Below are 21536 nucleotides of genomic sequence, written 5' to 3'. Positions count from 1 at the left end.
GTTAATTAGGTAGCTTTGACTCTAGTTGTTACTATAAATAGGGTGGCTTGTAATAATTTTCTTCAGGTTGGTAATTAGTAGAAAAACACTGAAGATATTTCTGAAGCTTCTCTCTGTAAGTTCATCTTCTTCTTCGTTTTGCTTGCTTAAGATTCAAGCGTGTAGATCCATGGATGCTAATCATGCTATGTTATCACTATGATCCTTAATGTACATTTAAACTGGGATACAAATATGTTATATATAGGCAGAATTTTTTTTATTTTTATAGAATGCAGAAATAATTCTTTTTTGTGCATATATATATATATATATATATATATATATATATATATATATATATATATATGCACAAAAAAGAAGCCCAGGGGAATTCAATCTGACCTTTGAAGGCCTGGTAGAGATGAGCAGCATCATCACGCAGCGAAGGTGGCACCGGTGGGATGATCACAGATGCCATTCCAGCCTTTTTCGTCTGTCCCTGCTAATTTCCCTTGTTTGAACCAGGAGTACTATAATTTTTTTTTTTTTCTGAAAGGGAGGGTACTTTAATATAATAAGCTTAATTTGATTGCTTTGTATTGTAGTATTAATAAGTAGCTATTGCAGCGTTCATTAGATCACTGCTAATTTTCCCGTCCCGGCCCGATATCAATATTCCCAGGTAGCTGATCAGTTCATGATTAATTGTTTGTTCAACTTCATTCAATCGAGAAATCAATGTTTTCCATTTTTGTAGCTTATTAAAACAAACAGCAACAAACTCGTTCATCGTTTCACCAAAAGAGAAGGACAATTCTCCATATGTATCCATGTCTTTCTGGTCAAAAGTTCAAAACCACTTAACCCATTGCGGGATGCGCTCTAGGTTATACAGGCTAAGCTTAATTGCCTTTGCGGCCGTTGGTCTAGTTGAGTGACATATTTTACGTACTCATCTAGGCCATCAACGTACTGTATTGCCCGGTAACTAAGCTACCCATGCAGGAGCATTGAAAAAACTTCATCAACCTGACGTACTATTGTTTACCGGGAACAAATTATTAGGGAAAAGAAAGTCTATGATAGAGTGACTCAAATCCAAAATTAATTGGCAATGGATAGAGTGACCCAAATCCTTATAAACTCATAGGCAATGTCCCATTTTTCTCATATGGGATCTATAATCTCAACACGCCCCCGCTGCCCCGCACGTGTGGCGGTTAAACATTCACACATGGGATAACCTGGCTCTGATACCATGATAAGGTAATCTGGGGTTCACATTCAAAACCAATTGACAATGGATGGAGTGACCCAAACCCTTATAAACTCATACGCAAGGTCTCATTTTTCCCATGTGGGATGTATAATCTCAACAGCTATCTCTGCGTTGTATTAATCCTCTAGGTTTTAGGTTTTTATTTTTTATTTTTTTCCCTTTCTGATAGCTAGCTTTTTGGAGTTTTAGTTGAAGATGCGTCAGCAGTGACATATATGAGATATAGACGATATGAATAAGATCAATGTGGTCCTTTCTTAGTTACTTTGCAAATCAATTTGATGGGATTTAGCATTATTCAAATCCCATAGGTTGACTACTGTTTCATTAGAAGAGAAAATGACAATACGTAAACCAATTAAACGTTGCACATTGATTTTACAATTAACGCCTTAGGTTAATTAAACATGAGAACCAATTTTCGTGGACATTAGGCGTCACTTAATTTACTGTAATAATGGTCAAATTAAAGCCTTATAATTAGTCGGAGCTCATTACGATCCTGAATCCGATTTCTCTAGCTAAAACTCCATAACCACAGGGATAGGGATGCAAAGGATAATAATAAACATAGTAAAAATTGAGGTCTTCTAGAGTCAGCTAACCAACACTACATCACTAATGTTAACTAAAAAAGCGACTTAATTTTTATAAAACTAAATGTCCAGGACCAGATTGTTGGTCTATTCTCAAGAAAAATAATAATAATAATAATAACATTAGATCTAATCTTGCAGAAAAAGTTACAGTAAAGTTAGCTTAATTAATAATATCTTCCTTAATTAGCACCGAAATCAGTTGTTCGTTCCTCGCTAAATGCATATATGTACTTGCGTAATTAAGTACTTAACTGGCTATCAATAGTACGTACTAGAAGACCTAATGGGATATAATGCATATGCTTGGCTGTAATGCAGTTTAATTAATCTCAGATTCTCGATCTTAATTGATATCCATGCCGTCAAACCAATACTTTGTGAAATAAAATCAGATATAAGACAGAGACTGTTGGGAACCAATACAATACTATATAAGCTTCAAGTCCTTAAGTGTTTTTGTTAATCAGGGCATGTGCCCTATATATAATTTATTTCTTGTCGGTCCTTCATATTCAGAACCACCAACTTCTACTGAATTTTTTTTTTTTGATGAGAAACTTCTACTGAAATTGATTAGTGTATATATTCGCTTCTTTTCCACTAATTAATTTAGTTCATGAGTCCAACAAAATGCTTGAGCTAAGCCCGCACTTTACAATTGAAAAACTACATAGCTAGCTAGCTAGGCTAAATAATTAATTAATAGGTCAATTAATTTAGTAACAAGTGAGATGGGATGTTTGTCCAGCACTTGAGGATATTGATTCCTATATCCACGTACTTCTTGCTATTCTCCCCAACAACTACTCAATTTGTAATGATCGATCAGGAAGTTCTTGGCGGAAAGTCTACAATTAAGTACCTTAATCAACAATATTTTAGCTAAGATACCCTTGAGTCCTTGACTTAATCGGCCAATATATATAAGTATATAACAAGAAAAAGAAAAAGAGGCTTTGGTTTTAGGTTAGGGTTTTAAGTCTGTACTTGAAGCCCTTAAAGCATCATTCATGTATGTAATTTGGGCAATTTTGGTAATTCCGATGATTAATGAAGTTAATGAAGCTTGCAAGTTTGGTAATTTCGGTAATAACCACCACAGGTGGTCGAGTTGGTAAGAGTCTCAAAGTGTGGAACTCCCATGCCCGAGTTCGAATCCCGCCTACTCTGATTGGAGTTAAATCTCAATCTATTCTTGGTGGTCAGGGGGGAGGAAGCGTTCTGACATGATCCTCCAGCACAAATTAGTCTCTGAGTCTAAGAAGCCTTTGAGGAACCGCGTGATCTCAATAAAAAAAAATTAAAAAAAAATCGGTAATTCCAATTGCATTAGCCAACAGAAATGTAAGCTTCCATGCATCATGTACAGGAAATTTGAAGTCGACTAGCTTGTTATAACGCAAATGCACAAAACTCTCAGCGTCAATTGATATTATATAATCACCGTTAGTGGTGCTCATGCTAATAATTAATTTTCATCAATAGGGGATCATATTAATTAATACAAAGTCGTGAAGCTACAAGAACTATAGTGACATGCACAAACAAATATTTATAATTCAGTGTATTTTAAAAGAGATGCGTGATAGTTTTATTCGATCCAAACAAGAACTCTGATCCTTTCAAAAAAATAAGAACTCTGAATGGTCTGTCGCTTCCTGTGGCTGTCATAAAGTTCGAGTCTGATAGCTAGTATACTAGTATAATCACTATAATGAATGCGTATATATGAATGTGTGTGTATATAAATAGAAAAAGTGGTTAATTAAAAAACTGTAATTGAAATCGGACGGTTCACAGCTAAGTGATGAGAGAGGAGAAGAGAGTTGTAAACCGTCCGATTGAAATCGGACGGTGATTGAGCAAATGATCCCTGGTCAGTTGCTGACCAGGTGATCAGGACTGTTGATTGGAGAGTGTTGAAAGATGACTTTCTATTGATGAAAGGGAAATTGGATTGTTGTACCAAGTTGATGGGTACTCAGTTACTCACTGAAAAAAGTAATATTTAAAATTTGGAAGAGAAGCCCTTTTTTCTTTCTAGCCCTAGCTGGTTAGGTTTAGATACTATTCCATGGTCACGTACCCTTTTCTTTTAAAACTCACATTATCCATTACAAGACAGAATCCCACCGGGCCGGGATTAAGTTGTTCATTAGCCCGTGAATTTCTTATACAGCAACTTGTGCACTAACTGGTACTAGTTGTGCCGGCGGCTCTGGACTCTGGACCAACATAGTGCCTCCAACTGGTGTGTGTGTGTGTGTGTTTGTGTTAATTGATGATATGCAGCTACCTGGAATACTATATCAGACCATACCTTTAATCAGCTTTTAAGAAACATAGCTATGTTATGAATGACAGAATCAACAGTACACTAAGTGCCATTTTTAGTTGGAACTTGGATGTGTCTTTTGAGGGTCTACATGGAAGATAAAATCAATCATTTCATATAAAATATTTATGTGATTGACTGATTGCTTGTGGGAATTAGGTACCAATTTTGGGATTCAAATTGAAGATGTGACTTATTGGCTCATGTATTAGATATTATAGAGTAACTGTTAGGGTAGTAATCAATCAAACTCACATGCTAATCCTCCGTTGCTAGGGTTGGAGGTTTCTCAGCGGTGGTGTGTGTATGTTCATACTCGACTCTAGATTATGAGTGTTTTGCCACACTCGTCAGTTGCTTATGGATTCAGCTTTTAGAATAAATGATTTGTGCTTCAAAATATATAGAAGTGATGGGTCATTATTTGTCGAAAAATTGCTAGTCTTTTTAATTATTGGTCGTTTCCTTCTTATCTGAAGTTTACATGTCACAATATATAGTTGTATTACTAGCTTATGGTTTCTCTTGCATCGATTATATCTTGGAGTTGCTCTCTTACATCATACAATTAATTATTAATATAGTGATGTCTTTTTTATTAAAAAATAGATAAATAAAATTTTGATACGTATGTATAGATATAAATCATATATACATGAGTAAGTATCACCACGTTCAATAAGATATACAACTTAATTTTAATGTTTTAAACTTTAAAGTGTAGCTTTTTTTTTTTGACAATGACCAGGGAGGGAGGTTGACATGGAGAATTTCATTAATAGTTATAAATGGTTCTCTTTTACGCGCGCCTGGATTAAAATTCAAATGCCCTCATCAGCAAGTAGCTAGTTAATTAAGGCCAGGTCGGCATGATATATGTGCAGCCATTGGAGAAAGTAGAAGCCAGCTGAGTGATGATCCAGATTAAATAAAGGGTACCTTTCTTCGTTCGGACATTTGGATAGCCAGTAAGTTGTCGACACATCAGAGTGAGCATGGTTAATTTTCTGTTGCACATCTGTTTTCCAATATGCATATAGTGAGATCGATGGACCACCCCGGTGGACAACTTGCCCTTAAACTATCTAAGCTATATGTATAACACAAGATATCTATAGATATCATACATCCTTCAAAATCACCAGCCTTCAAAATAACCCCTCTCTCTCTCTTCGTATATAAATATATATAGTGATGGAAATTACATTTGTATATAGCAAGTGGGAAGACAATGTGGCTTAATTGGTAGCCATTTGATTCTTGTGATTGGTTAACAGGTTTTGCATTTCTATTCTTTGATTCACGTACATATATACACCATCCACGTCGATCGCTTTAGTTTAGAGCGAGCGAGCTAATTCCCAACTCCATCCTCCATGTTTCTCAACTTGCAGTGTGGTCTCACAGCATGAATAATTATTATCTCTGCAATTTCTTTTTATCTCTTTTGGCATTCTCTATCCAACCTTTTCTCATAAGTACTAGTACTCCATCTTCATCTGTCCTCATTTGATCCCCACTATTTCTCAGTTTCTGTCCATGACTGCAACTGCAAGAAATCAAAGAGAAGTGAGCATCATCTATCGTCTGATCTATTTCACTCATACCGATCAATCTACACGCAGATATGCTTAAATGAATTATTCTTTTCTTATATGTGTAGGTGATCATGTGGCCTAGATTAGTGGCGAACAAAATTCTGAAGAAGCGATTGGGAAGCAACAACTTTGTAGCAGATTTCCCAAGCAACTCGGAGGACTCCACCTTGCAGCTGGAAACACCAAGTTTTGATCCAGAGAAACCGTTATCTTTATGCCCGACGACACCAGCTCCAAAAATCTTGAATCACCACAAGCACACACACAATTACAAGTATGTATTTCTTCATAATACATAACTCCATAGATAAAATATATAAACTTGCCAGCACGGCAAGGTCGTCTGGAACTCCAGTTATTATTAGTTAATAACGTTTACCGGATATTTTCTCATTTTCATATATCTACTTAATTTAATTTGGTTTTCTCTTCCATCTTTAAGGGTTTTTGTTAGTACATGGAATGTTGGTGGAGTTGAACCACGAGATGATATGAACATGGCAGATTGGATTACTGACATATCCTGTGACATCTATGTTTTTGGGTACGTAGGCATGTAATTTTGATATGTAAATTCCAAAAGATTAGAAATTTTTCATTAACTCACGATGCATGTTTTTATGTTCAATCCATTTAGGTTTCAAGAAATTGTTCCTCTCAAAGCCTCAAATGTTCTGGGATCTGAGAATAGTATGATCTGCATGAAGTGGAACTCCTTCATTAGAGAAACTTTGAACAAGAAAATAAACCACCCGGGAGACAAGAATAAGGAAAAAAATGGAAAGTCAATCATTGTGGAAAGCAGTACCAATCCAGAATCACAGGATTACTTCCAGTGTATTATAAGTAAGCAAATGGTGGGAATACTAATAACAGTCTGGGTTCGAAGAAATCTTCGTCCTTTGATTCGGAATCCGAGTGTTTCATGTGTTGGCTGTGGCATCATGGGTTGCCTCGGCAATAAGGTACGTATAATATTACTAATATGTTGTAATAATATAATTAACCCTAGAAGTATACTAATCCTCAAGCACTTCATAGCTAATATTGATACAGTTAATTACACCCACTTAAAATAATTTATACTTTTGCAGGGTTCGGTGTCAGTTAGGTTTCAACTGCATGAAACAAGCTTCTGCTTCGTGTGCTGTCATCTAGCTTCAGGGGGAAGACAAGGAGATGAGAAACTCAGAAACTCGAACGTAGCTGAAATCTTGAACAGAACAAGTTTCCCTAGAGGTCCATTGCTTGATTTGCCACGAAAGATCCTAGACCACCAGTATGTTAAGACTAAACTTTGAAACCGTCCAAACTTTTTCGTTTTTCAGTTAATTAATTAACCTACAGCTAGTTAATTAATCAAAGTTTTTTTTTTTTTTTCACTACGTATCACGAAAATAAGACAGAGATGAACATTATTATTGTTTCTTCTCAACTTTGAATTTGTCGTGACAGATTGAAAGCCTCCAAACTTGTACTATATGCATTTCTTTATAATTAAGTAGTTGTTAGACATATAATAAAATAGTCATGGTTGGACTCATTACGTTAAATGGGTTGCTAAACCACATGAAGGGGCGGTTGCATGATCGTTTCTATTACCATTAAACAGTCCATTGTTTGGTTTCTTTCCTTAAACAAATAATTAGTTGACTTCATATATATAATCAAATTAAAAGCTGATATTATATAAACCCTAGAAAGCAAGCTGATGAATTCAACAGTGATAAATTAAATATCTGAATAGGCCACTAATTACGCGTGTGTTCGATATTAATATTGCAGACGAGTAATCTTCTTGGGAGATTTGAATTACAGAATTTCCCTTCCAGAAGCAACCACACGGTCATTAGTGGATAGCAGAGATTGGAATGCCTTACTGAAGAGCGATCAGGTATTTATATATAATTATTAGTTTACTTAATATGTGTGTATTTGTGTGTGTGAACCTAAATTTGACGTTAAGTTTTGAATGGGAATGAAGCTGAGTATGGAGCTCAATGATGGTCAAGTATTTGAAGGTTGGCTTGAAGGAAGTATCAAATTTGCCCCGACTTACAAATATTTTCCAGATTCTGATACATATTATGGATGTCCTCCTCCTGCAAGGAAAGGTGAAAAGAGGCGTGCTCCTGCATGGTAATTATTTTTTACTTCACTAGTTTTATACCTATCTCAAATTCATTGATTCATTTTATGTCGTGTAACCTACCAAATTAACGTCTTAAAAATTGTGGTCATTTAGGTGTGATCGGATAATTTGGTATGGAAAAGGGTTGAAGCAACATGTATACGACCGAGGTGAATCAAAATTGTCTGACCACAGGCCAGTGAAGTCAATATTTACTGCCCAAGTTGAAGTTCTACCATCGCTTATGAGAGGATACCAAAGCTTTTTTCTTTCAGACAGGTTTGACAAAATTTCAAGCCAGTTTGAGGTACCCTCCACCGACGATCGATTTCTATGTCAACGCAGATCATCAAGCTTCAAAGCTTGAGTATATACATCCAAAACAAAAGTGGTTCGTTCTAAGAAGCTTATATATTGGGGATGATTTCGGCACTCGATCGACTTGCACTCTTTGTGCTTCAATTCGTTTCAACTTTCAACTATAATATTAAAGTGAAGCGTGAGAGTTAAACAATATTGGAAGGAGAAGTGCCAAAATCACCCTCATTATATTTGGTCATTAGTTGGTTAGTTAATTCGACTGATGATGAATGTACAGTGGCGGAAGTTGATACGTGAAAGCTTGTCTGAGGCATCCTTTCCATCTTTTTCGATACATTATAAAAATGGAGCTCGGTTTGTTACTTTTGTCCGGCGAATAAGTATATATAATCTATATATCTTTGTTCAATTATGATACAAATTAATCAACTAATTAAATTGCAGGGATATAAGATATGCTCCCAACTAGGGTGTTGTTTGCTAACTACCATCCAGCCATATGAATCTCATTGGCATATTATAATCAAACTTTCCAAATGATTAGTGCACCCCAAGAATCAAATTTCAATTAACGATCATTTGTCGGGGACAAAAAACGTAATTAAATCCCATATAAGACTGAGACGTTTGGATTAATAAATAAAATGGTTAACGCGCTAGTGGGAGCACCATTTTCTCTCAGTTGCTATTGCTGAGTTGAAGAAGCTATATCCATCAATTAATATCCAACATTTCTTCGATACATCTGATACTTACATTTTATATATATAGTAGACACCAAAGATATGTTTAATAACTACAAGTTGTTCCTCCAGCATGCCAAAGAAACTACAAGTTGTTCCTAAAAAACAGTTATCTCCATCTTTCACTCAATACCAACTCCACCAGTACCATTTTTATGTGGAGCTTAAAAAACTGCAGTTAGAAAAATTAAAGGAAAAGCTAATATATATGAGCTCCTGCTCACCAGCCTCACCACAAACAATTCAACAAAAGTTGCAACAAAATATCAAATTTTTAGAATGTATGTTATATTATCATGAACGTACTTTGTACATTACTATATTTGACCAGTGGCGGAACCATGATCAAATTCCTGTCTAGGCTAATTAGAAGGGCACAATAAATATTTTTTTTTTTTTTTAAAGGTTTGGAACCCAGTGGGAGGCTCATCCTCACGCCTTTATTATTTTGGATCAAAACATACAACGGAGGGGACATAAAACCAAACCCCGTAAATTAAAAACTACAAGTATACATTTGTTGTAAAACAACAATAAACTAACTAAATCGTACCCTCCGAGATCCACTCACTTCAAACTCAGCAATCACAGAATCATTATCAATGCTATCAGCAAATTCTTTTTCAATGTAGACAGCCATCAAATCATCAAAAAGCTCATCTTCCATCTTATTTCAAAGTTTTTTTTTTTATGATGGTCATAGATGAAAATGCTCTCTCTGTTGTTGCTGTAGAAACTGGCAGAGTCAGCACAAGACAAACCAATCTATAAATTATAGGAAAGAATGCTGACTTTCTTGATTCAACTAACCGCCGACACAAATCAGACACAGTAGTTGTGTTGGCAAATCTTGGATCCTTATGAATATCTGCTAGAAAATACCCACACTCCATATCTAGAGCAAGCATATCATATGATGTAAAATCATGAGGATAAAATCTCAAAGCAAGATTGCAAACATCTTCACATTTAAATGATCGAAAATTATCACGTGGATCAAATGTAGCACTAAGAATAAGGAGCTCCAACGAATTATCTGTAAATCTACTATCCAACTCTGCCAATTGAAAGTCTGTCACAGCATTAAGTATATTGACTTGATAATAATGCTCATTTGTAATATTTTGTTCACAAGCCCTTGTACTTTTCTTATAAGGAGCAGACATATCTGGCATTTCAATATCATACTCACAACAAAATGCTTCAACCCTCATAATCAAATCATCCCAACCATTTTCTCTCATATCTTGAAGTTTTGATTTTGTGATTGAAAGAAAATTGAGAGCATTCAAGATGTCTATGGCTTTTTTTTTGCAATGACTGACAAAGAAAATCAGTAATCTTCATGACATCATGCATCAAAAGCAAGCAAAACACAAAATCAAAACGTTTCATTGCATTACCTACACTCTTTGCTTCTCCTTGTACTTTATTTGGTCCATTTGCAACCAAATTTGCAAGAGTTGTTTGGGTAGCTCCAAATAACTTAATCAAACTTGAAATAGAGCGAAGATGTGAACCCCAACGAGTAGCCCCTGCTCGTTGCAAAGTGGAAGTCTGATTAGCACTTCTACCAGTCTCAAGTGCTCCAGCAGCCACTAAATCTGCAATTTCTTCTTCCCTGATAACTCTCAAAGCTGAATGTCTTTTTACAGAAGAATCAACAAAATTTACAATCAAACTTAGAGTTGAAAAGAATTCTCAAATATCATGCACCCCTTTAGCTGCAGCTTTTAAAGTCAATTGTAAGCGATGAGCAAAACAATGAACATAATATGCATATGGACACTCTTCACGAAACAAAGCTTCTAAACCATTAAATTCACCCCGCATGTTGCTAGCACCATCATATCCTTGCCCACGCATATTTTCTACTTGAAGATCATATTGAGTAAGGACTTTGGATATCTCATCTTTTAGAGTTTGAGAACAAGTGTCTGCCACACTAAGCACTTTGAAAAACTGTTCTCTAATAAACCCATCACAATCAACAAATCGAAGAATGATAGCCATTTGTTCCCTATTAGATACATCAACAGCTTCATCAACAAGGATACAAAATTTGGCATCTCCCACTTCCTCCCGAATCTTGGTTCTAACTTTGTTACCAACACTACAACAAATTTGGGCATTAGTGACCAAATCCTAGTGACCAACTTGTAATTGGTCATTAATATAATAAAATTAGTGATCAACATTAGTCACTGGTCACTAAAACAGTTGGCGCAAAATTTTTCAGATTCCCGCCTAATCATTTGACTATTAGTGACCAAATGTATAATTAATAGTGACCAAGCTAGGTCTGGCCACTACATGTTTGATTACATTTGAACAAATACGCTGTTGTTTTAGGGTTAGTGACCAATTATTTTATCTTTTTTTTTTTTTTTCCAATGAATTTTCAAGCGGCAAACTTTTAGAGTAGGTTTGATATATAACTCGCATACCTCGAGGTGAACGAATCGAAAGCTGGACTCCATCGCGTTCTTCCCTCGGCAACAACTCCGACTCCGACTCCGTCAGATTGAATCTTCGCAAGGTTTTAGTCTGTCGTTTGTTTCGCTCATCGCTAATTTCTTCATCCTAAGATCTATGAGTTTTCATTATCTTTTTAATTTCTGGAATTTCAGGAAGCTTAGTGTAAGAATCTGAGAACAATTCGAGAACCGGAGAATCACAATCAGCGGTTGCAGATTTTGATAATCTGAGAGCTTTGGTCACTAGCAATGGATTCGAAGTTTTGGCACCGAATTTTGATTGCGATTCAGGTACGATTCCATGTAAAATTGTAATCCGAAGCTTTCTTGTGCTTGTTCGGTTGCTCAGAAAACGATACAGAATTAAACGAACTTGAAATTTGAACCGCTGGTTGTTTATTTTGCTCTCAATGAACTTGAAGATTTTGCTTTCCGTAGAGATGAGCCAAAAGTGTAATTCCTCTTTGGCAGAATTGGTTATAACTTATAACTATTCCACAAAATGTACAGGGATTCCATTTTTGTAGCTGTTGTTTGGTTTTCTTTGTAGTTTCAAACTTGCATCTGCATAAATTAAAGAACACTTTTGCGTGTGGTGATTATGGAATTGTTCTCTTTCTGGCTGCATTTCAATTAGTTTTATTGTGACAAAATGGTATCAGAGCGGGAAGTAGATTCCCAGGAATAATAACCTGTGACAAAATGGTATCAGAGCCAAAAGTGCATCTCATAGTTAAAGTATTATCACTATTTCCTTATCTTGTTTTGTTGAACCCTGTGGATGTAGTGAACTTCGTCGGTCATCGTGTTCTTCCCCCAACTCTGACTCCGTCGATCTTCTCCTCCAACAAATTACTTGATTGTAAGTATCTCTTTCAATCATTGAGAGGCTTGTTGAACTGATTTCACTTCATGATTGAGCTATTTGACAATCAATGAAGTCAAAGGTGTATTTCAGTAGTGTTTATAGGGCATAGCTAACTTACTTTGTGAAACACTAGCTAGGCATCCTAAATGTTTGAGCCAACTGAGGTGTATTTCAAGATGTTCCTTTGGGTTATCAAGTTTTCAGAAGTTCTTTGGTATTCTAGTTACTTGTCCTTAACTGTCAGATGGCATAAATAGATTTATATCTTACAAATTTAAAAGAGAAATAGTTCTATTGGGTTCCCCAGGTGTTGGAAAGCTGGAGGTGAAGTTCTGATATCGCTGGCCAAACTTAGTTGTGTTCTTTATTTGGTTTTGCAATCTGGGGAGTTTAGAGGGGATAGACTTGCTAGTGTATTAAAGTGATGTGATCCAATTTATTTATTTAACATTTTAACCTCATTTTGTAAAGGTTGATTAGTTTTGAATTCTAATGACATTTAGATGAGATATTATATGCAAAGGTCCATTTTTTTCACTCTTCTTGCCTCTCTTCCCCTCACTTTCCCCTGTTTTCTGTGATTTTAATGCAGACCACAAAGTTGTTGTAAAGCTCTTAACTTTCTTCTTTTTCATTTGTATTAGGATTTGGAAAGTGAGGGAGGCGAATCAAAGGGCAGATGAAGCGGAAAGAAGAGCAATGCAGCTTGCAGATGAATTGATGGTTGTAAAGTCTACTGCAACTCAGCAAAATGAGGAGGTAGAGACGGTCAAAGCTGGTGCAGCTCAACAAAATGAAGAGTTAGAGGCAGTGAAGGTTAGATCCGCTCAACAAAATGAAGAGTTGGAGGCACTAAAGGCAAGACAAAATCAGACTGACACACTTTTACTCAAATTGATGGTGCAGTTGTCCTCCCAAAAATGAAGGTATGCATACATATTCACTTGTGCTATTGCGATTGCATAATATCATAGAAACATAATTTTACTATAATATACTAAATACTGGGCATTTCTTTTAATTTGTCTCTGTTATGATATTATCTTGTTTAAGCTTCCATCAATATCTCAGTTCCATTGCCTACATGTTGTTGCAAAATCAAGATTGATAGGTTTTAGCGAAGTTGTTACATAGAAGATTTGTATCTGGATATGACTGATGGATATTTTGCCATTGCTACCTTCAGATTGTGTTTTGCCCATGTGGCTCTTGTTAATTAATCTAGATATACACAATATGTACAGGTGCAGCATTGGAAAAATTGGCAGATGAAAAGGGATCAAGCAACATACATATCATTGAAGGCTTTTGAACTTCTAGGAAGACTTGTATGTACTTCCTTTTATTTTGAAATGGCTATCAAGGATGGATATTGACATTTGTATATTTTGGATTTAGAAAGTTAGTATTTCAAGATGGAGGTTGATGTTTATTATTGGATTGATATAATCAACCCTTGTTAACCAGCAGTTTTACAGTACATTTTCATATGGTGGTTTTGGAATATTGAAGGCTACTATTGAGCCGTTTATTGCATAAAGAATTGACCATTGTTCACATATTTGATTTGTAGTGACATTGAATAATTGAATGACCAGATTTGTTATAGTTAATAATGCCAATAGAACAACCAAGAATAATGTTACCAAATTACCAGTGACCTAGAAATATGGTCACTCGAACCATGCGAGGGCATGGCTTTAAATGAGCAGATTTTGTAATTTAGTGACTATTGGTAATAGAATTTAGTGATGAATATGTAGGTCACTAAAGCCATTATTATTTGTGACCATAACATCGTGGTCACTAAAGACATATTGAATTAGTGACTATAAAATCGTGATCACTAAAGACATTTTGATTTAATGACCATAAAATCTTGGTCACTAAAGACATTTTAAATTAGTGACCAACTTACAATGTTGGTCACTGAATAGAATCAGTGAGGGACTTACAGTGACCACCCAAATTTGGTCACTAACCACATTTAATGACCAAATTTCCTAGTTTTAGTGATCACTATCATGGCCACTAATGCCCAGATTTGTTGTAGTGCAAGTATATTTAGAATTTGTTTTTGAATAAGGGGAGAAATATACTTGGCATTTCCAAGAGCATTTTGAAAGACTCTACGAACATCAATATTCATTCTTCCAAAGGATTCCACAACCGCATTGAAATTGCCACCATTGGATGAATTAACCGATTCATCATGGCCTCTAAAAGCACATCCTTGACGTGCCAACAACCTTACACTCTCTATAGTAGTAATAAGCCGGAGTCGGTTATCTGCTACTTCTTGTGATGATTGTGTGCTAATCACTCTTTCAATATGCTTAGATGGGTTTCTTAGTGACTCCCACTTATGTATGGCAATATTATGTGGGGAATTTATGTCTCCCATGTGAAAGACAATGCCAGATTTTTTTGACATAACATTCTTCCAACCTTGAAACCCATGCTCAGTAAATGCTGGATGATGGGATGGGTATCTATCAAACAAGAAACAAGGGAAGCAAAATGTTTTGTCCAACTCTGCGGAATACTCAAGCCACGACCATTCTTTGAACCACCTAGGATTAAATTTTTGACCTTGACCTCCGTCAAATGATAATGGGTAAAAACTTAAGTGAGGTTGATACGGTCCTATGACCACATAAGCTCTTCTAATATTGTCACGCTCATTCAAAAGGTACTTGCATATTGGACGTCGTATTTCTGGATCACGTTCAAGAGAACTAACATCAAAACTTTCTTCTCTCTCAATTCTTTCATTATGACACTCTTCTAGTGGAATAGATGGAGAAGGGTTTAAAGGGACATCATTAACAGAATTCTCAGTCACATTTCTACTCCCACTCCCACTCCCACTTCTAATCTCATCGACACTATCACTTGATGGAGTACCACTTGTAAACCATGACAAAAGATTTTTGTACCTCTTGGGTTTCCGGTGATCCGTCATTATATTCAATACCTATAATATTATATAGATACCACCATTAGAATTATATATATACACACACACACACACACACACATTTCAGACATAACGCAACTACAACTAATTATACATCGTTATTAGTTACTAACTAGCAGCAGACTTTAATGTCTAATGGATTTAATATGTGTCTCCTTCACATATATATAATTCTAATGGATTTGTGAAAGGAACACTCACTGATTAAATAAGATAGGCTAAAGAATATAAAGTTAGTAACACTAACCAGATGGAAATGACATCAACAACAATCTCAGTATTGTGCATAAACCCAGACACTATCACCAAAACTCAACATTCTCCAATCTGCAACACAAAATGCACATCTTTAAATAAAAAATAATCACTACATCACTAACATAGTAACATCATTCAGTAATTCAAACTAAAAAAGTAAAAATACAAATATACAAATACAATCATCATTCATGATTCATCATTCATGAATCATCAATTCACCAGATAGCCTCTAATCCCCTCTATGACTCTATCGGTCTATCCTGCTATCCACCGACTGGGCGACTGAGTGGACTGACCGACCATCAGACATTCAGACCATGATCAAGTAATCAACATTCAACAGATCAAGAATCAACTCAATCAAGATCCTCACTTCCTCAGGCCTCACCGCCTCAGCTAACCAGTAACCACCGGGTTCTCTCTCTCTCTCTCAGTCTCTTTGTCTCTCTTTCTCTATCTTCCTCAGTCCCTCTCTCCCTCAGTGGTAAGAAACAGAATCGGCAAAGCCCAACTCAGAAAGATTTGGGATTTCTAGGATTTCAGATCTGGGATTTAGAGCTTCACAAATTCAAAACAGGGGAGATCGATAGGTTTAGAGCTTCATACCTTGTTTGAGTTGTTTCAATCGATTTAGGGATAACCTCCAATCCTCCATGGCTCCATCGAAAGTTCAAAACACTAGAGACAGTGAGGGACTGAGGGCGTGACCGCGTGAGGCTGTCAGCTGCTGTGGGCTACTGGGCTGGGAGCTGGGATGAGTCGCTGACGCGAATCAGCTGGGATTCTGGCCTTCTGGGAATACACGCGATGAGTCGATGACGCTTGGACGCGAATGAATCAAACCTATAATTTTTTTTTTCTTTGGGCTGGTATGGGCTGAGAGATATATGTATACTTAAGGGTTTTTAGCCCAAAAAGTTGTCTAGGCTTGAGCCCATAAAGCCTTCAACGTGGTTCCGCCCCTGTATTTGACAACTTATACAAATCTAAACGTGAAAACAAACAAAATATCCTAAATGTACACTGGACTTCAAAATATCATGTTCATGTTCATATTTAGTAAGGTTTCAAAATATCATGTTCCTTTCGGTAAAAGCACTAATTAAGACAAACAAATCTCAAGATATCAAACAATCTACGACACCTACTATACAGACACTTCAAATATGACATTTTGACCTGAAATGAAAAATAATCTTCCATGTTATGTGATAGTAGCAGAAACTGAAAACTTGTGAAGCTACAACAATAGTTATCAAATCGTTAGCCTTGCATAAAAACATTCCTTTTCGAGTAGTTTAATACGAATAACATAAACTCTATTGTAGTCATTTCTATAAATATAGTGTACTCTACGAATACATAGAGTTGTTTAAAGTACAATAAGAAACCGAAAGAGTTCGTTGAAATTGTTCAATCTCATATTTCCCAATTTTTTTTTTTTTTTTTATATATCTCGAGTAATAAAAGACAGGAAACATTGGGCTGCACTGCAATCCACTCTTTTCAAAATTGGACTGGACCTTTTCTCTTCCTCCTGGAAGACCTGGACCTATGGCCTTTAAATAGTAAATGGACTGTCACTACCTGAATGCTCGAAGCCCAAATAGAGATGAACAAACAGTAGCACGTTGAGGGTTTTGCATTTAGCCTATAAAATCTCCCAAATTTCAAAAACTCGCGCAAAAAAAAAAACAGAGACTAAAATTTTGGAGAATTCCAGAGGCGCAGAGATGCAGAGAGAATCCGGTTCGGCTTTGCCGCTCCGAGCAAGACTCATCGACTTCCTCATCCAATCTGCTCAGGTCACTCTTCTTTTTACCTTCATTTTCACTCTGAATTTACCGTGCAATTTCACTCTTCGTTTCAATTTCCGGTGACCTAATTAGTTGCTATTTCCAATTTTCTCATCGGAATTCTCAATTTAGCGGCTCCAACTTTCTCCGACCGAGAAGTACACCGCCTTGTCACTCTTCGCTCATAGATTCTACCCCCGTTTTATGTCCCAGTAAGTTGCATGAATTACTTTTGTAATTTTCTTTGGTAATTATAGAGAAGAATTCACTGTTGCTGTAAAACTGTAAATTAGGATGGAACAAGGCAATGACATGGGGAACTGGCTCTTGCAACCCTTGAGAGAGAGCAATTTGCAGCTATTTGCGCTTGTTTCGCTATGGATTTCAAACAAAGTAGGGTTTCAATGCTCTTTCTCTGCGATTTTTCGTTTACTTTTTGATATAATGTATGTGCATTTATATATGGATGCTAATGCTTTGTAGATACACTCTTCTCCTGCATTGTCCGTGAAGATATTCAAGTCCTTGGGAGACAAATGTATCAGTGAACAACACTTCACCATTCGAGATTATTCTGAAGCGGTAAGCCAATTCCTATTCTCGAATTTGGGGACCTTTTTACAATAGCTTCTTCAGTAACATATAGTGGTGTAAAGGTCCTTTAGAGGCTAGTAAACCATCTGCATTTTGGTTTGTCGATATTTTGTAGGAGGTGGTCTTAATGCAGGTCAACTCGAAAGCTCTGGAGTTCTTTTTCTTCTGTTGTTTTGCTATTACACTGCTGAGAGTCTAAGATCAATTGAGTTTTCTTATTTAAGGTAGTGAATTTTGAGATTTGTGTGGAAAATGTTGCTTTCGTATACTTTGAAGAGCTTTTACTCCAATTCAAGTAAGTTTTTATTATTTCATTGTACTGTTAGTTTCTTCTTTCGTTTATTTGTTTCAAGGAAATCTTGTTTCATTTTGATGCATCCTTCCTGGTTTTTTGTTTTTTGAGTTCAGGGGAGTGTCAAAGGTTGGGGAACTAGTGAACTTTGAAGCAGGCATGGACATCATGGATCTACTTTATGAAAAGGAGGAGACAACGATGCTCTATGCTAATCCTCGTTTTCTCGCTGCATCAGTCTTGGCACGTTCGATAACATTGAATTTTGATCTCTTTAAATGCTGTGCCAAAAAAAAAAACTTTGTTAGCCGAAAACCAAATGCAGCTAGCTTTAATATCTGTTCTCGAGTGTGATTTTTTATTTGTTGCTTTGCAGGTTGCTTCATATGTCATTACAGTTCCCAAACAGAAGTTGGAATTTCCGGTTCTTCCCTGGGGTAAGATCTCGTATGCTTTTTCTTTTGTTATGTGCTTTAACCTGAATCAAATTGGTGCCTGACTGCTAGAACTGCTTAACATATTTAGAAGTTCTTAAGAATGTATTTTAGTTCCAAACTAAAGAAAATGATCTCTGTGAAATCAGCAAGAAAGATCTAATGTGTTGGAACAGGCTTTGTTGGTTGAATGATAGACAGAACAGTGAGTTGCCTCAGAAAGATCAATTGTACTGATTCTTGACTCGTATGATAGAGTAGAAAATCTTGGTAGGGACAATGAGAAATTTCCAGGTGACTGAGAATCTGAGATGCAATCTGATGATCGGAGTCACCTTACTGGGGCTCCAACTCTAGTGAGAAAAATGCATGTAAAGATGCAAATTAACTTCTAGTCTTTGTGCACTGACTAAGTGTCCCTCCACATTCTTGCAACCTTCCTTACCACAGCCTTGTTTGATCTTTGACCACCGGCCATATCTTATCATCAATTTGGTGGCCCTTTCCTCATACGCAGCTCTAGCTGACTCTTTGGTCCACCGTACCATTCGTACAGCTACATAGAAATAGAATCCTTGCTGACAATATATTCTTTTAAAGGAAATTCCACATATCGGAGGCAACACTGCCTATCCTTCTCATAGTTATTCTTTCTATTTCCCTACTAGACAGACTAAGAGGGCAGCAAATCCTTACGGACTCACTCCAACTATTTTTTTTTCTTTTGGTAATAAGTTTGTTTTACTGATGCTCTTTCAACACTATAGATATCAATAAAACAGTTGGAAGATTAGCTCAAAAAGAAGAGAAAAAATATTCCTTTCCTAAGCATGACATGGGTCTGTGATCTGCTGTGTCGTATCTCTTACAAGGAAAAAGTGGTTGAGCGTACGCCTCTACTTGAACAAACTGATTTGATATGTAGGGACATTTTCTGGCTGTTTCTATTTGTACACCTCTACTTGCACAATGTGATTTGATGGTACATATTTCAGTGATGCCGATAACAAGGTAGCCACATTTGTGAATGCCATGAACTGGGAAGTGGACTGTAGAATTTCAACCTCATGATTAAGGTGGAGTGATGGTCTGGAGCCTCTCTGTACTGGCCCTTATCCAAAGACACAATGTCAATTTGATCTAGATCATCATCCATGGCCAAATGCTTGGGGGTCCATTTCCACCCACCTTTTTCCCAAGTTTTGTTAGCTTGCTTTCAAGGAAGATCGACGCTCTTCGTACACTATCACCTACCTTGCCTGTTTGTTAGGCCATTCATGAGTTCCTACTTGAATTTAATGATGCCTTACCCTTCTCGTTTGGTGGTTCTGTACTTTCCATCCTTTTTGTGTTCTTATGCCGCTACAGCATTTCAGTTTTTGGTACTGCCTTTACTCACACCCTATCAGTGTAAGTGTGCGTATGTGCCTTTCGAGTATGTGCTTGTTTAACTGTAAATACATTGGGCAAACTCTGAGATAGGTGTTTCAGTCAGTAATAAATAAAAGAATTTTGCAAGATCTTGGCGAGCTGATTTTAGATCATCAATCTAAGTGATGAACATGGAATCGGGATTTGTCTTTCCTAGCTTATTCTGTGCTGAACTGATAGAGATTAGTATTCTTACTAATTGAAATACATTATCGTGTATGCAGTTAAGTTTGTAACCGGATGCGAAGAAGAGGATATTGTAGAGATGGTCAGAGAAATTTTTAAGCACGTATTCCATCTTTCTTGCTGAAGTCTGAAGAGGGCAACTTGTCTGTGTTTGGTACAAGTGATGGATGGGACACAAAGGTTTTGTCTTCTCTCTTAACAATATGCTTTGGATGCAATTATTCTGTTACAACTTATAAAGATCGCATTCATATCTCTGGTAAATAAACTAGCTGGAAAAAAAAAAATTAAAGAGGGTGTTGGGTACCATTGATATTAACACACAAGAAAGTACTTTTAAGCTCTGTGATCTGTGGGTTCTACCAGACACACGGCCATTGATTTCAATCGGGAAGTTGCCTTACTTTTTCTTGCTTTAACATTGTTTGGGTCCATATGAAAACCAGTGTTAGATGCCAAACTAGTGTGTGATCAGTGATCACTGTGGTGTTGTTTGTCCCCTTGTCCCCTTGTGGAATATTTCCTTTTTAACACCTTCCTTATAATCTCTCCCTTCTTAAAATTTACAGAACTGTCGGGTTTAGGGCTTTAGCGTTTACAAATTACAAGGTTGGTGAGTTCCATTGATTGTTGTTGGTTTGAAGAGGGCGTAATGGAGATGAATCCGAGGCGCTTTTGCATGGTTGTGGACTTGTGGTAGCGTCAAAACTTTCTTTTAATCAAGGCAGTGCAACAAAGCAGCTCATGACCTAGCTAAGTTCAATTTCATTTTACATTTACAAAAAAAAAAGTTCAATTTCACTTTGAACGAAAGTGATACTTTCTATTATGCAGAGTTTGGACGGAATGGCTTATGGAGTCGATAAATATCGGACATTGATTGTTGTAACATTTATATCAATTAATGAATTATTATATTTTCAATCAAAAAACAAAGGGTAAGGGCCGTAAGGCTTTATGCTGAGGATAGGTTGTATCTAGTTCTTAGTCGAAGCATATAAATAGTCATACTGAAGTGAGCAAGTGAACCACCTCAAGGCTGAAGTCCAACCAAATTTGCTTTGCCTCATCAATAGGGGCCCGTACAAGTGCTGTTGTTGGAGGTCAAGTTTGGCGAGCTAGTCTTTTATATTCTCATATATAGTTTCGTCCAGTCTTTGTTGAATACTAGAACATGTTTTTGACTATTGTTGGTATGGTTATGTATAATAAGCACACATACATTTGAT

The 21536-nt window shown here is 36.5% G+C and overlaps 3 protein-coding genes across 4 annotated transcripts; 2 read left to right on the top strand and 1 right to left on the bottom strand.

Moving 5' to 3' along the window:
• Window positions 1-5340: 5340 nt before the first annotated feature.
• On the top strand, window positions 5341-8607 carry LOC133710659 (type IV inositol polyphosphate 5-phosphatase 9). The gene is made up of 8 exons (XM_062136795.1): window positions 5341-5764; window positions 5859-6067; window positions 6236-6337; window positions 6431-6758; window positions 6888-7072; window positions 7579-7687; window positions 7778-7932; window positions 8039-8607. The coding sequence occupies exons 1-8, from the start codon at window positions 5735-5737 to the stop codon at window positions 8289-8291; spliced, it is 1371 nt and encodes a 456-aa protein (XP_061992779.1). The 5' UTR covers window positions 5341-5734; the 3' UTR covers window positions 8292-8607.
• Window positions 8608-9526: 919 nt separating this feature from the next.
• Window positions 9527-11001, bottom strand: LOC133711158 (uncharacterized). The gene is made up of 4 exons (XM_062137322.1): window positions 10778-11001; window positions 10392-10633; window positions 9799-10156; window positions 9527-9593 (listed from the first exon to the last, which is right to left on the bottom strand). The coding sequence occupies exons 1-4, from the start codon at window positions 10999-11001 to the stop codon at window positions 9527-9529; spliced, it is 891 nt and encodes a 296-aa protein (XP_061993306.1).
• A 6263-nt stretch (window positions 11002-17264) lies between these two features.
• Window positions 17265-21536, top strand: LOC133711123 (cyclin-J18). Of its 2 annotated transcripts, none has more exons than XM_062137289.1 (10): window positions 17265-17379; window positions 17503-17582; window positions 17664-17763; window positions 17854-17952; window positions 18080-18097; window positions 18189-18259; window positions 18373-18499; window positions 18633-18693; window positions 20346-20487; window positions 20877-21536. In XM_062137289.1, exons 1-9 carry the CDS (start codon window positions 17308-17310, stop codon window positions 20429-20431), a joined length of 714 nt encoding a protein of 237 aa, XP_061993273.1. In that variant the 5' UTR covers window positions 17265-17307; the 3' UTR covers window positions 20432-20487; window positions 20877-21536. The 2 variants fall into 2 exon arrangements, with proteins under 2 accessions (XP_061993273.1, XP_061993274.1); XM_062137290.1 differs by lacking the exon at window positions 20877-21536 and adding an exon at window positions 19686-20100 and having other exon boundaries at window positions 20346-20476.

Source organism: Rosa rugosa, chromosome 5 (genome assembly GCF_958449725.1).
Source record: "Rosa rugosa chromosome 5, drRosRugo1.1, whole genome shotgun sequence".
NCBI classification, from domain to species: Eukaryota; Viridiplantae; Streptophyta; class Magnoliopsida; order Rosales; family Rosaceae; genus Rosa; species Rosa rugosa.
This window is presented reverse-complemented; position numbering and strand designations above follow the sequence as displayed.